The following is a 16,160-nucleotide window of genomic DNA, read 5'->3' as shown; positions in this document are numbered from 1 at the left end:
CAATTATATTCGATTAAAACTTATTATAATTGAATTAAATTATATTAATACAACTTAATATAATTGGATACAACCCAATATAATTGGATCAATTAAAAATTCAATTTTGGATTAAAAATTACTATAATTGAATTAAATTGTATTTTGTGTACATGCGTATATTATATATATAATTTATAATATTAAATATAATATATATATATATATATATATATATATATATATATATATATATATATATATATATATATATATATATTAGTTTAAATACATGACCACTTAATTTTATATATAAATTAAAATAATTTAAAACGAAAACCACAACATATGACGGACCCTAAACGGACGCTCCCCCCTTCTTAGTAACCCTAGACCTTCATTTCCAACAGAGACGAAAAAACAGACTTCCCATTTCTACAAAAAAAACCCTACCGCCGTTTCCCCTCTTTCTTCTTCCTCGACCTCTCACTCAGCTCCCGTGGAACGGCTAACTCACCTCCACACTCTCCTCTATCACATACACACAAGAGATTAAAAGAAGAAGAAGAAGAAGAAGCTTTTTGATTTCGGTCGTGCTTCATTTGAAGAATTTATGGGATTCTCAGTTGTTTCTGGATTAAAGTGGAGTCCGACACTGCTGTTTGCTATCAAAATCGTAGCTGGACTTCCTTCATCTTCATTTCTGCTTGTTATTGTTTTTTTCAAGCTCCATTTGGTCGAGTGTTTTAGGTACACATTCTCGAATCTGCACTATTTCTTCATAAAGATGGATGAAACATGGAGTGAATTGTGTTTCTAATGTTCAATCTCCATTGCTGTGTTTGTTTTCTTACTCAATTGCGCATTAGACTCGAATCTGATGATATTTGACCTGTTTAATGACCCGTGACTTAAAAATGCACCCCCAATGCTGTTCAACTGATATTTGTAATAGTAAACATGTTAGTAATATGAAAATCGTATTCCTAATGTGACTTCTTGTTTTGCTAGTTTGATGAATGCTTTTGATCAATATGTGGCTTTTCTGTGTCAGCATATCTTAGACCTCATGTATTATCTTAATTTGTATTCCTACTTGGTCCCTGCTTTCATTTGTGTAAGTGATATATATATATATATATATATATATATATATATATATATATATATGTATATGTATATAGTATAGTATAGATTCTTTGTGTGGTTATAAGATTTCGTTAGCTTCGTGCTTAAATTTGAAAACAAAGCTGGTTGAGAGTTGCCATGAATTTGATTATGTTGATTGGAGTTGCTTTATCTAATAATAGGAGTTGCTTCGTGTGGTCCGTTAGGTTGAGCCCATTGTTAACACTATGCTATGATTTCAGCATCCTGAAATTACATTTGGTATGATATAATCCCACAGCAATAGCAATGTGCCAGCTTCTGAACATGTTTAAAGCACTGCAGCTTTGTACCCATCTAAATACTGAAAATATCCCCTTTTTACTAATCATCAAATGCAAATCCAATTAGTAGCACTTAAGCTGAACAAATAATGGATTAGTAAAGTGCTCCTGTAGATTTTTCTCTTTGTTAGCTTAATTTTATGGAGTTCTTTAATATAGTAGTATATATGCTTGCAAGAAATGTGAAGAATTGCTTAATAATCCATGGAATGTGATGCCAACTTCTTATTCTTAGTTGTTGCCTTGTAGTAAATCTTGGAAACCAATTCATTTAACACCTGTATTTATTTATTCTCTTGGTTATCATAACCTTTGGTTCAATTTCCTATATCTCAATGGTATTCTTTGATGTCGACAGGTTTAGTCGCTTCTGGCGATCAACAACTGATATGCAATTGACCGCTCATTCTGGCTTGCTGTGCATCTCTTCTTCTACTTGATTTTTCACAAAGATGATTATACGCGATCATAAATAATGGTATATTAAGTTCTCTTCTGCTCTTGCTTCCCTGCTTTATGCGGATTTTCTTGATGAGGTTCCTGTTTTTGCATATTAAAATGTAGATGTCTTGCTTTTGTTAATTCCTATGAACAAAGGGATTATTTCTCTTTTTGCACGTTTAGTGATTATTTTTCCTATATGATTAGATTGATTAGAGAATTATAGCTGAGAATATGGATGTAAAATTGACCAATCCAAGATGACTTATATGTGATAAAATATTAATAGTCTGATTTCACTCTCTCTAAGCTACTTACTTTTTTTCGTTAGATGTGACTATATGGGCTTGGATAATGGGTACTTACTGCTATTCTGCTTATGTACTGAAATTTTAGTTTTCAATAGAGTGAAGGCTTTCTCCACAAGATGTAATACCTTGAATGACACCTTGCACATGATAGTTATGCAAAATGAAATTGAGTTTCAGTTTGTCTTCATGTGTGTTTTTCTTCAAGGTTACAAATTACGTCACTTAATCCAGTGGCTCAGTCTGTAATGAGAAATTGAGCATTACTAGGAAGTGGCACTCCTCCTTGTATTTAGGTTAACAACAGCTACACAAAAAGTTTATTAAATTTTACTAGGGAGAAAGAAGAAAATGACAAGTAAATAAGTCAGAATTTGAAATATACTGCTAGCTAAAGGAGAAGGGAGAGCACTGATATTGAAGAAGATTTCATATACTGGGATTCTCATAAGCTTCTAGAAGGCATACAAACTCACAGCTTTTTTAGTACTCTGTGAAAACCGAGTTGAGTTGCATAATATGTTTACACTCGGATGATGTTGTACTATATTTGTGAGTATAGAAATCATAGGCTGCTTATACTTCACATTTTTTATACTCCTGCAATTCGTCCTTACTTCCTGAACGCAAAATACAATTAACATTAGCCTATCAAGCATTATCGATGTATGTTTGATCTTGGATATTGTTCTTCAGCTGAGGTATAATGCTACTTTAGATTGTTGCTTTGGTACATGAACACCTGCCAGCACTTGCACTTGCATTTGCATGGTAGAAGTAGGTATTAACGTCTATTACTTTCTTTAAATCGTACAGTGATTATTAGAAAGTATTTTCCATATTGGAAAGGCATTAAGTAGTATCTACAATTTGAGTTCTTTAATATTCTTGTGACAAGATTTTTTATTATCATTGTTATATATGTTGTACAAAGATCCAACTAACTAATCCCCTACTCCACCAGTTGATTTTGCAGGTTGCATCCTCATTTTTTGTTTTGCTTTTCGGGCTGGTAAGCTCACGCTCATGATTGGATTGATTGTTGTCTGTGTGTCTCCTGAAGGATTTTCAATAGCAAATAACTTGTCTCAAGTTGAAGATATCTGGGATGGAGTAAGATGAATTGGAATCAATTATTCAACTATGAAGGTTTATTTAGCTTTAGCATGAGTATATGTATAACACATTTTGGTTGTATTACTGGAATTAGGTGATATTCGAGTTGTTTATATACATGAGTATAGTTCATGTACAGAAGTTTTATGACATTTAAGTAAGCCATAATCTTTTTCTTATTTTCCAAGATTAGAACTGTGCAATGCCCTTGCTAGTTTCTTAATAAGAGAATGTTATATCGTCGTGGAAGGATGTGCTTATTCGATGAAGTACACGAGTAATTTTGTCAGGCCCACTTCGTGATATATTGCTTCTAATTGGTAGTAGTTCATAATGAGGACTGTTTTGGTTATTTTAAGCTCTAATTGATAGTATTTTGTTATTGAAAATTGATGGAAAAATTATTTTTTTTTGCCCAGAAATTCATAATTTCCGACCGAATTCGGTCGGAAATTTCAAATAAATTCTCCAGATTATTGAAATTTCTGATCGAATTTGGTTGGAAATTATGAATTTATATTTATTTTTTAAATAAGTTAATAATTTATAAATAATTATTTAATTAAATAAAATTATTTTTTTTAAAAATTTCTGACCGAATTCAGTCGGAAAATGAAAATTAAAAAAAAAAAGATTTAATATTTTCCGATCGATTTCGGTCGGAAATTTGAAAATTAAAAAAAATATTTTTAATAATTTCCGACCGATTTTGGTCGGAAAATAAAGTTTGAGTCAGTCAATGCATTGAAGTTTCCGATCAATTTCGGTCGAAAATTTCCGATCAATTGCGGTTGGTACATGTTTGCGACCATCATTTTTCCATCCAATTAAAATCAGTCGAAATTTGATCGGAAATTATTAATTTCCGGCCGATTTCAGTCGGAAATTGCTTGATTTCTAGTAATGAAAACTATACTAAGTATTGATCAGAAAATGAATCTTGGACCTAATTTAATTCAAAATTTTACTCCTAAGGTGAAAACTGTTCAAAGTCATATAATGAGACCAAGTTCGTCGTCTACTACCGATATAGGAATCTAACACCCCCCACACCTAGACCTGTCAATTAAAGCGTGGACAATATAATATGTAGGCCCGAGATCAAATAAACCAAAATTAGAATGGTTCTAAGAAAATGAACTTTGAATTTAACTCAAACCCAAAAGAAGGTTAGAATTGTCCAGTATCAAGTCCTTCCCATCCACTACGGACGTGTGAACCTAATAATTATTAGCCCATTTTCACCTTCAATTCAACATATATATACATATACACCTATATCCTTATATATGTTGCTCCGCATATTTATACTAAGACTAAGTTTATTATTACAAAAAAGCAACGGCTACAATAATTTTTTGTACCTGCTACAAAGAGAGGCAGATATATATATATATATATATATATATATATGGATAAAATAACTGAAGTTTAATAATAAAAATTTTAAGGATTGAATTCCTTTTTTTTTTATTTTTATAATTGTAGTGTCTGGTCCAACTTGCGCGCATCTCGACTAATTTTACGGAATATCCGCTAACTCCCATTAGCACCAGATACCTTATTCATCAAAGTTTGGACAGATGAGAAGAAATTACCTAGAGTTTTTTATCTTCGCTGAGATTTAAATCTGAGATCTCATGATTCTCAACCTACTTTATTAACCATTAAGCCACACCCTTGGTGCGTGAATTACTTAAATATTATTTAAATCCTAAATCATCCTCTACTCAAAATCATGAATCATATTTGCTAATAATCAACCACCCATCCCGCCTACCCAAGCCTCCTTATTCTCTTTCACCGATTCCTTGTATTTCCTCTCTATATATTTCAAACTTACTATAAAAACAAGAATAGCCCACAGCTTTCTCCCATGCACTTGTCTATTGATCTTCACCTCCAACACTTCTTGCTTAGTGTTTCTCTCTTACTCTTCTTTTTGGTTCCCATATCTCTTTGTCCATAACTTGTCTCTGAAACAGTTACTATCCTTTGTTCTTTTTAAACTCCCACACCACAGAACTCACATAATATTCATTCAAGATTCTATTACAACTTCTCTCTGACAGCTTAATTACAAACTCTTTCCATTCTGGTATATATATTGTCTGAATTGTGAGTCCCTTCTCAGTTCCCCTGACAATGTCAAGTCGAAGATCACGTTCGGGACAGTCAGCAGTTTCAAGAATAAGCGATGATCAAATTGCAGATCTGGTATCCAAGTTACAACTTCTTATCCCTGAAATCCGCAATAGGCGTTCTGACAAGGTACCATGAATATATATATTTGAGCTTAAGTTCTATGTATTGACTGGTGTAATACACAATAATGTCACTTATAAAATAATATAAATAAATCTCTATAGTACGTATTAAATATTGCTAACCTGATAAAACTAGTAACTAACCTAGTTACACTGATCGTGCAAAAAATTGGTATTGTCATGTATTCTTCAATTACTTACTATATACATGTTGTTTGTGCACAAATGAACACACATTCTCATGAAGCCATTCATATTTTATGTGGCCTTCGTTTTCTTTTTAAGGATAAGTTTGAGGGTCATATTCTCATGCCCACAAGCCCTCATTTAATACTGTGTTGCAGCATGTGGTGTAGGACTTTTTGTCACTTCATAATATTTCTTGGTAGTCACATTTATAGGACTCTTTGTCACTTCATTATATTTCTTGGTAGAGTCACATTTATTTACGTGCATTACTTGAGCTAATGTTAATTAAATAAAAGGTTTAATTAGTTAGTATATGATGACGTGAGTAATTCTAACTTTTATCTTACCATTTGGTTTGAAGCAGGTTACAGCATCCAAAGTGTTGCAAGAGACATGTAACTATATAAGAAGTTTACACAGAGAAGTGGAAGACCTAAGTGAACGATTATCGGTGCTTTTGGATTCTACTGAGAGTGATAGTGCTCAAGGGGCTATTATTAGAAGTTTACTTATGTGACAATAATTGCCATTATTAGAAGCTTACTAATTTCAACTGCTACCTCTATTTTGTACTTGTTATTTTGGATTCCAAATTGTTGCAAGAGACATGCAACTACATTACTAGTTATATTTAATTTGCGTTTGGCCACTAGGCCAGTGTAGGAGAGACCCCAGTCTGGCTCTCTCTCTCTATTTAGACTGGCTAGTATCAGCTATGTCATACATATATATATATTTAGATATGGCAAATTTGGATATATAGTATTATTGGTTTCTATCCATCCATTTCAAGAGTTGATGCTTCTTTGCCCATGGCCATTGTTAAATATTAGTATTAAATATTTTATCATCTGTCATTCTGTTACTTTCTTTTTCATCTATTAGGCTCTATGATATACGTAACTTTGCTACATCATGAGTGAATTTACAACGAGTATCCATTGGACTATTTTCATCCTGCCCTTAGTTTTATTCTATATAACTTACTATGATTTTTACGTCGCATGCTAGGTATCTGCTGATACTTTGAGGTATAGCTAAACATTTCATATGAAATAGAATTTGAGTGTTGTATCTGGGGAGCTCTGACTAGTGTTTGTTGGGAAAATATAATAATCTCGTCCAGAAATAATATCCACGATAAATCACAATAACACAAGAAGCAACAAACATATCAACTCTTCTAACGAAGTAAAATACAATACTCGAACGGAACAATATTTCCACTATAATATTACGACTTAGTAGTGTCAAGAGATTACTACAAACTTCAAAAGAAATATCACTCTTGGTGTTCTTGAAACTGAACGAAACACTTCAATTTATAGGAAAAGTTGCCGCACTCTCCAACCAATCAGAAGATTGGTTTCTTCAACTTGCAAATCTGCAATTTGCATATACTGGTCACAACCAGAAATCAACTAGGAAATTGGTTTTACAGTTCGTAAACCAATTTGTTGTTGCCGCCTACAATTGTCTCTTATTTCCTCCAATCACAGGTTTCTTCCTTTTTAATTTCTTTTATTTAGTGACCTCACAAATCTCTTCCTTAATTTTAATTTTTTTTTTTCATTCCAAAACTTGATCTCAGCCTTTGAAAATTTTCAAACTTAAGAGGCTTTATAAAGATATCCGTAACTTGATCATGAGACTTCATATATTTGAGCTCTACTTTTTCCTTGGCAATACATTGCCTTTGCTTGTAGCCTTTAGCCACAAGTCGTGCTGTGTTTCTCTCCACTTCTCCATCAGCATTCTTCTTTGTCTTGTATATCAATTCTACTTCAATTGCTCGATCATCCTTGGGAAGAGTTGTTAACTCCCAAGTGTTATTCTTCTCCGTTGACTCGATCTCCTCCTCTATGGCCTATCTCCACCTTTTGTCTGTAACAGCTTCATCAAAGTTTATTGGTTCACTGTCGGTAAAGAGACAATACAAAAAATCAAAATTAGTGACTTCTTTTGTGCTATCATAGAGCTCTTGAATACTCCTCATCTTTTGTTGTTGTTCATTTGAACTTTCTTGAGAAGAAGGAGATGCAACATTGATTGGAGAAGGAGGGGGAGTTGTATCCTGCACAAGTTCTACGGTCTCTGGTTCTTCTTCATCACCAAAGTATGGAAGAAAATCATACGAAAGTTTCTTCCTGAGTTTCCCAATTCCATGCCAATTCTTCATCAAATTCAACATCACGACTCACCACTACCTTACCGCTGCTTGGGTTGTATAGCTTGTAGCCTTTTGAACTCGTATCATAGCCAACAAACACATGCTTGACACTTCGATCGTCAAGCTTTGCTCTCCCTTGATGTGGCATATGAGCATAGGCTATGCTCCCAAAGATTCTCAAGTGCTTGACACTTGATTTTCTTCCACCCCATACTTCTTGAGGGGTTTGATCTCTAACATTTCTTGTTGGAGACCTGTTGTTCAAATAAACTGCACAAGAAACAGCTTCGGCCCAAAATTCTTTGGGCATACTTTTAGCTTTCAACATATATCTAGCCATACTAAGAATCGTTCGATTCTTTCTCTCTGCAACTCTATTTTGTTGGGGTGAATAAGGTACCGTTAGAGGGCGACAGATTCCATGAGACTGACAAAAGTCATTAAATTCTTTTGAAGTGAATCCCCCCTCTATCGGACCTTAAAGCTTTTATTTTATAGCCACTTTCTTTTTCCACAAGTACTTTAAAAATTTTAAAATCAGCAAAAGCTTCAGATTTTTGGTTCAAGAAATAAATTCAAGTCATTCTACTAAAGTCATCAATGAAGAGCAAAAAGTATTTACTTTTACCAAAGGAAGGTAGATTGATTGGTCGACACACATCATCGTGGACAAGCTGAAGCGGTTTGGTTGATCTTGACATGGCCTCCTTTGGAAAACTCCTCCTTGCATGTTTTCCAAGAAGACAAGTTTCACACAATTGATTGGGATGGCTGATTGATGGCATTCCATGCACCATGTTCTTTTCTCCCATTGTTTTGAGCGCTTCAAAATTCAAGTGCCCAAATCTCATATGCCAACACCATGATTCATCTTGCACATTAGCCTTCAAACACTTTGCATCAATTGTTTTAAGATTCAGAGAAAATAATCTATTCTTTGCCATATGCACTTTAGCAATTAGAATTTCACTTGAATCTCTAAGCCAAAGATGCATATTTTTCATGTGGATGTCATATTCCTTTTCAAGAAGTTTGCCCAAACTCAAAATATTACTTTTTAATTTTGGCACATAATAAACATCTTGAATTAACTTGTGACTACCATCTTTAATACACGAGATCAAAATTGTACCTGTCCCTTCGATTTGAATCTTTGAGGTATCTCCAAAGGACACATTACCTCTCACCGTTTTATTGATCTCCACAAACTTCTCTTTGTATCCACACATATGATTGCTTGCTCCATTGTCCAAATACCACGAGCTGCAATCATCTCTGTCTTCTTCCTTGAGTGCCATCAACAACGTTGACTCAACTTCTTCTTTCTTGTCGTCAACAAGGTTAGCTTTTTCTTCAACATTGCTACGACATTCCCAAGAGTAATGGCCAAATTTATGACAATTATAACACTCAATTTTTGATTTGTCATACCTTTGTCCATTATTTCCTTGGTAGTAGCCACGTCCTCTTCCTTCTCTTTGTCCACGACCATGATCTCTGAATGTTTGATGCATTTTAACTTCATTGTTGAAGTTATTACCGTTACTTCTTCCTCGTCCATGACCGCCACAGCTTTGGCCTCGTGTATTTCCTCGATAGCTCTTTTCACCTCCATAATCCTTGAAGGATGCATGAGTTTTAAGAAGTTGCTCCAATGACACTTCTTGTCTCCTTTTGATCTTTTCTTCATGACCGTCATAGAGTCTAAATCTTTAGACTCCTCAATAGCACACACCACAAAATCAAATTTATGTGTTAAAGTGCGAAGGAATTTTTCTACCACACGGACATCTTCTATGTCCTCCCCATATCTTCTTAGTTGATTTACAACAGCCTTCACTTTTGAACAATAATCCGAAATGAATTCGGATTCTTTCATTTTTAAAACTTCAAAATCAGCCTTAGAGTTTGAAGTTTTACCTTCCTCACCTTGTCAACTCCTTGGAGAGAATTTTAAAATCTCCCAAGCTTCCTTTAAGGTGGTAGTATCTGCCACCTTCTCAAACATTGGTGGATGAGCGTGAGGGCTTGTTGATCCTTTTTCCTTGTTTTTGCCAAGACATCTTTTTCATTTTGAGGCAGAGCTTCCTCATTATCGGATTTTGCATATCCTCTGTCTATGATTTCTCACATATCCTGGGAGCCAAGAATGGCTTTTATACGTAGACACCATTTTTCATAATTATCTTTTGTGAGACAGGGATACTGAAAAGACAACGAACCATTATTTGCCATGGCTCTAATACCACGTTGTTGGGAAAATATAATAATCTCGCCCAGAAATAATATCCACGATAAATCACAATAACACAAGAGAGTAACAAAGACACCAACTCTTCTAACGGGGTAAAATACAATATCCGAGCGGAGCAATATTTCCACTATAATATTACGACTTAGTAGTGTCAAGAGACTACTACAACTTCGAAAAAAAATAACACTCTTTATTTTAAATACTTCACTACAATACTACTCACACTTATTATTTATCTCACAGATTAGAATCTGTGAATTACTCTCTCTACGCTCTATTGCGCTCTCTCTGATTTGGTGTTCTTGAAACTAAACGAAACACTTCAATTTATAGGAAAAGTTGTTGCACTCTCCGACCAATCAGAAGATTGGTTTCTTCAACTTGCAAATCTGCAATTTGCATATACTGGTCACAACCAGAAATCAACTAGGAAATTGGTTTTACAATTCGTAAACCAATTTGTTGTTGCCGCCTACAATTGTCTCTTATTTCCTCCGATCTCAGTTTTCTTCCTTTTTAATTTCTTTTATTTAGTGACCCCACAGTGTTTACAGTTAACTAATGAAGAGGAAAAGTTAAAAATTAATTGCTAAAAGGCAATGGTATCATCATTAGGCTTTACCAGAATGTATATCCTTGGAGTGTTTTACTTCCCTTATAAGATTATCCGGCGTTAATTCAAATTAATCAGTCTATCAAATTTTTAATACCAAATGATTAAATTTTTTTTTTATAGGATTTGACAAGAAAATCTAATTTATGCCCGAGAGTCATATTTACTAAGCACGTCACTTGACCATTCTTCCAAAGCTTCTTGTCAAGTCTAATTCGGTATATGAAGATCAATGACATTTAAAAAAATATATAAAAAAAAGACATTTCAATTTTCAAGATGCAGTAGTACTCCTTGGTGGACCATTTCGTATAGCTTGACAAAACTAGGGGTTTCATAAGGTTCATGTGAGGCAGCTTGGCTAAAGAGAGGTGTGGACCATGCAATACAGAATTATGCGCATGATTTTATTACGTTTCAATTTATATATACAATATTTTTCATTTTGCGGCTTCACAAAATATTTGATGATATTATATTTTAGTTAACTTTTATAATTTTAAAATTTTAAATACATTAAATTATACAAATTTTAGGCTTTAATACGTTGTTCTCGGTCAAACGACTTTTTCTTATTACTCTATTATTTTTTGTATTTTATCTTCTAATATTGTAATACATATAAATCAAGTTAATATCTTAAATAATGCGTTATTCAAATGTCGTTATATGTATTGAGACAGATGAAGTAATTTTCTCTTATCTTCCATTGTGCGACCTCACGTGAAGCTTCCTAAGAAGATAACAATCCTTTGACACTAACCTCTAACTAGTGGGAAAGCTAAGAATTTTTTTAAGGGGTATTCAATTTTGAAAGAAGTGAAAAAAAATTCTCGATAAAGGGTGTTTAATATGTATTATATACTTCTAAAACGTAATATTTTACTTATATACACAACGTAAATTCAACCAAGGATGGTCAACTGACCACTCTTATGACCAGGTGGCTTCGCCACTGCCTCTAAGCCTCAGTACTAATTGTAATTATATGACAAGTTGAGGAGAGAACGTGGTAATTATATGAATGATGTATGTTGATCATATTAGGCAAGTTGCAGACTAACAAAAATAGAACTTTACTAACCTTTCTCAACCACTGTTTCCTGCCGTGGAAGTTGGGGAATTCATAAACCTGAGATACCGTATTATTCTGTTTTCGCACACTTCACAAAAACTTATCCTATCTCTCCATGTAGCCATTTGCACACCTACGCAAAACAAGAATCTAAAGACATCAAACATCCCAATGGGAAATGTGATCTAATCATTAAGGCCTCTGCTTCTTTTTGCTTCTCTTACACAAAAGATCTTGTATATATCCTCTATATTAAACTTCTGTACAAGCAACAGCAGTACAAAAAATTAGTATAATCTATAAAGGAGGAATAACGTTCGATTTCCTTCAATAGACAGCTCTAGTCAAAAGTAAGTTTTCATTTCGTGAGACTGCAAATAACATTGCGAATATCCAATTGCTGAAAGTTAAAGGGACCAAACTGCCTTCTAATCCTCAAATCCAACATCCAAAATCATTTCTTAAAAGTCCTACCAGTCACTGATAGCTTTGAGTCTCTGAGTATAAATTGGCCTGCTTACCCCGCCCTTGTGGGGTAGAGAGGTTTGTCTCCAATAGACCCTCGGCTCAAGGAAATCAAGATTACAACTAGTATTCTTAAAAAACAATCTAGAAGTGTCGGAAAGAAATTAACACAAGTATCCTAGATAACACTATGTCATATGAAAGAAGACCATATCAGTCATGATAGATACTGATCAGTCCTCATTCACAGATAATTAATAAGTCGCAATTTTTTCTTGGCTATTGTTGACATAACATTCATTACACAACTTTGGAGACTGTAGTGCAACAACAAAACCTCCTAAGTCATGCATTCATGTCCATAACGTTGTTGTGTGTCAATGAGTTTGTTGATATATTATTATAAGCACTTGCATGTTTCTTCCATTTCTTGTTGTCTTTCAGAAATGCCTCAGCAGAAACACCAGAAAATAGTCCATTAACAATTCCTGAGGAAACATCATAGTCCTCAAGGGAATGCACTAAATAAACGACAGGAGATTTTAAGTTCTCTGAAAATCCCAGCGCATGGGTGCATGTACCCCCCTCCGTCCACATACAGAGTTTTGTGTTGAGCTAGAAGCCCGTCTGGTAATAAATCAGAGTATAGGTACCAAGTAACTCTGACCATGCACCAAGGCTTAAGTAGATGGGAAGAAATCTCCTATTATCTTTTGTTTCCGTTGAGATTTGAACCTGAAACTATGGTTCTCGGTCCGCTTCATTAACCACTATGTCACACACTTGCAGGGGCGGATCCAGCTTTAAGGGTGTGGGTTCTCGTGAACTCGGTAACTTTTGCTCAAACCTTTGAAGTAGCCCCATTGGCCATGAGTAAGCTTTAAAATCTGGTTATCTCATATTTTTTATGCCACTTTTCGATAATGCCAAAAGGGGGAAAAAGGTTGTGCTTTAAACAAGTGATGTTTACAAATTGAACAGTGATGCTTATAACCTAATGTACCAGGTCCTTGATGATAAGTGATAAAAAGGAGAAATATTTCTAACATTGTGTTGATATTGAGCTGAGTTGAAACAGGGCCTAAGATTATGAAAAGCATAGAGTTTGTCATCATCAAAAAGGAAAAATTTGTTGGCCCAAGTAAAGGTTAGTTTTGAAGACTGACAAAAGAACTCAGGCATGAACCAGGTCCATCCTTCAGGTGCACAAAAATGGGCACATTCGAGCATGTGGGATGCACGTGAAGGAGATAAGCTTAACTTGGTGTATTTAATATTTCCTGATCGAAAAGGTTGCATAATTTATAAGGAGAAGGACTCCTTACTCAAAGAGAACATTATTCAAGATAGGGAAGGAGTTAGAAGTTGAGATCAACTAGAACTCTTCCACCAAGGAAGAGTTGCATCAAAACTCTAGTTATTTCTTCATTTACTAACTCTATAAATTGCAGGATGTTCTCACATTACAAGTGTTACACAAAATGCAAAAGTTAAACGTGAATTGAGAGCAAAATAGCAAGGCTTTTTGCAAGCAGTTCGTGTGTGATTCAAGTGTGCAAACCTGAAGCTACATGAGCCAGATTGAAGAACCAGCTCCATAAAGAGTTTTATGTGTCTTTCTTTATTTCTAGTTCAATTGTAGTAGATTTTTTCATATTGTACCTTTCAGCTTATCTAGAAGCAATTGTAATGTACTTTGAGTATTCAAGTTAGAGTTAACTTGAAGTTGTCGCAACAGTTAGAGGCTGGTTGCTACAACGAGATTAGAGGTAATCCTTAGGTTTACAAAGAGTTTTGTAAATGTTGTTTTGGCTCAGTGATTTAGTGAAGTGTTTGGAAAAATCCTACTGAGTAGTAGGTCATGATTTTTTCACTTTTTGAGCCGGGTGTTTTTCACGTAAAAATACTTGTATTCTTTACTTTCTACATTTATTATTCCACAACAATAGCAGAAAGAACATATTGAAGTATCAGGTCCTTCCATAATCAGTTTAAGCGAAAATTTGGCCACCACACAAATCACCCATCCCCCCTCTTGTGTGGTATTGAAGTATAAAACATCAATTGGTATCAGAGAAGGTTATCCTTAAAGAGGCTAACACCTTAGGAACAGATCAAAATGAGCGCACCACCTGGAAACTGGGAAGGGTAATCCACTGATAGGCCTCCACTCTTTAATGGCTAGTACTACTCTTGGTGGAGAAACAGAATGAGAGATCACATCATCGGAGAAGACTATCAGCTATGGGACATTGTCACTGATGGTCCCCTGGCTACCATGAAGAAGAATGCTGAAAGAGTAGATGTGCCAAAAACAAGAGTTGACTACAATGTTGAGGACTTGAGGAAATGGAAAAAGAATGATAAGGCCAATAAATGGCTTGTGTGTGAACTTGGTCCAGACGAGTACAATAAAATTCAAAGTTGTACAACTGCTAAGGATATCTAGGACACTTTGCAAGTAAGGGTCCAAAGGATACGTAGCCGGGGGCGAGTCAAAAATAGAATTGTTCTCTCATGAAGGAACACCTCAAGTGACGAGGTCCAGAGGAACAGTGTTGTATTCTCAATATGAGAATTTCACCATGAAGGAAGGGGAAACCATCCAGGAGATGTATACAAGGTTTACCACACTGACAAATGAACCTAAGTCTCTTAGAAGGGTTATTCTTGAAGAATACAAAGTTGAGAAGATTTTGATAAGGGTTCTACCAGTCTCTTGGGAAAGCAAAATCACTGCTATTCAGGAATTAAAGAACATTGCCACTCTTAAGTTGGATGAGCTAATTGAAAATCTTACTGCCTATGAACTTAGAAGGCAAACCATGAAGATGGATGCACCCAAGAAGGAAAGGAGCCTGACATTCAGAATCAGTGAAGGTGCTGATCTAGAGGAGGATGAAATGACCATGATCAAAAAGGACTTCAAGAAGTACCTAATGAGAAGAAAGGGTCCTTCAAGAAGTAGAAGATACAACAAACTAAGGGTTCCTAAAAAATAAACCAATGAGGGGTGTTACAAGTGTGGAAAGACTGATCACCACATCAAAAACTGCCCTCAATGGAAAATTGAATGGAAGAAGAAAAGAGCTGAACGAAGGAACATGTTCAACCCAAGAAGAATAAAGGATCAACAAAGGCTATGGTTACTGTCTGGGGAGAAAGCTCAGATGAGGACTCAGAGGAAGAAGATGGAAATGAACAAGCACTTATGGAAATTGGAGAATCTAATGAAGAATTTGAGGTAAGTATAATTCATCTCAAAAACAAGATTAAATTTATGTCTAAAGAAAGGCTATTTGAGTTACTCCTGGATTTCATTGATGAATCTGAGGATCTAAATAATGAAAAGGAACAACTGTCTAAGGAGCGTGTGATTTTGAAAGCTAAGTGCAAAAATCTGGAACTAGGGCTGGTGAAAGTGATAGTAAAAATGTTGAGTTAAAGAACCAGGTTCATGAACTTGACACAACCATCCTAAAGCTTAGATCTGAAAATCTTAAATTGAAATTAGGAACTGGTAAAAAGAAAACTGATCACATATAACTCACTTTAGAAGAAAATATAGGAAAAATGAAAGATGAGATGTACAAAAGAGATGAGCAGATAAGAGTCCTAAAGGTGGATCTGATCAAGGTCAAGCATGAGCTTGACAGAACCTATAAATGGAACAGGTCTTCCGATGCGGTTTCATAGCTATACGAACACCATAGTAGCAACAAGAGAGGACTTGGCTACGGGACCCCTGTACCTAAGTGGGATCCCAAAAGTAGGTACCTCACACTTTCTGAGAACAAAATTTGCACACACGGTGGTAAAACTGGTCACTATA

General features: G+C 34.9%; 1 protein-coding gene and 1 long non-coding RNA gene across 2 annotated transcripts; both read left to right on the top strand.

Moving 5' to 3' along the window:
* The first annotated feature begins 294 nt into the window (after positions 1 to 294).
* On the top strand, positions 295 to 3,482 carry LOC104218810 (uncharacterized). Its single transcript, XR_011406752.1, has 3 exons — positions 295 to 729; positions 1,789 to 1,908; positions 3,144 to 3,482. It is a non-coding gene; the product is annotated as an uncharacterized lncRNA (long non-coding RNA).
* A 1,601-nt stretch (positions 3,483 to 5,083) lies between these two features.
* Positions 5,084 to 6,537, top strand: LOC104218809 (transcription factor PRE6-like). The gene is made up of 2 exons (XM_009769395.2): positions 5,084 to 5,566; positions 6,116 to 6,537. The coding sequence occupies exons 1-2, from the start codon at positions 5,441 to 5,443 to the stop codon at positions 6,266 to 6,268; spliced, it is 279 nt and encodes a 92-aa protein (XP_009767697.1). The 5' UTR covers positions 5,084 to 5,440; the 3' UTR covers positions 6,269 to 6,537.
* Positions 6,538 to 16,160: the final 9,623 nt, after the last annotated feature.

The sequence above is a fragment of the Nicotiana sylvestris genome, chromosome 4 (genome assembly GCF_000393655.2).
Source record: "Nicotiana sylvestris chromosome 4, ASM39365v2, whole genome shotgun sequence".
NCBI lineage: Eukaryota > Viridiplantae > Streptophyta > Magnoliopsida > Solanales > Solanaceae > Nicotiana > Nicotiana sylvestris.
The sequence above is the reverse complement of the archived record's forward strand: the minus strand, read 5'-3'. Positions and strand labels throughout refer to the sequence as shown.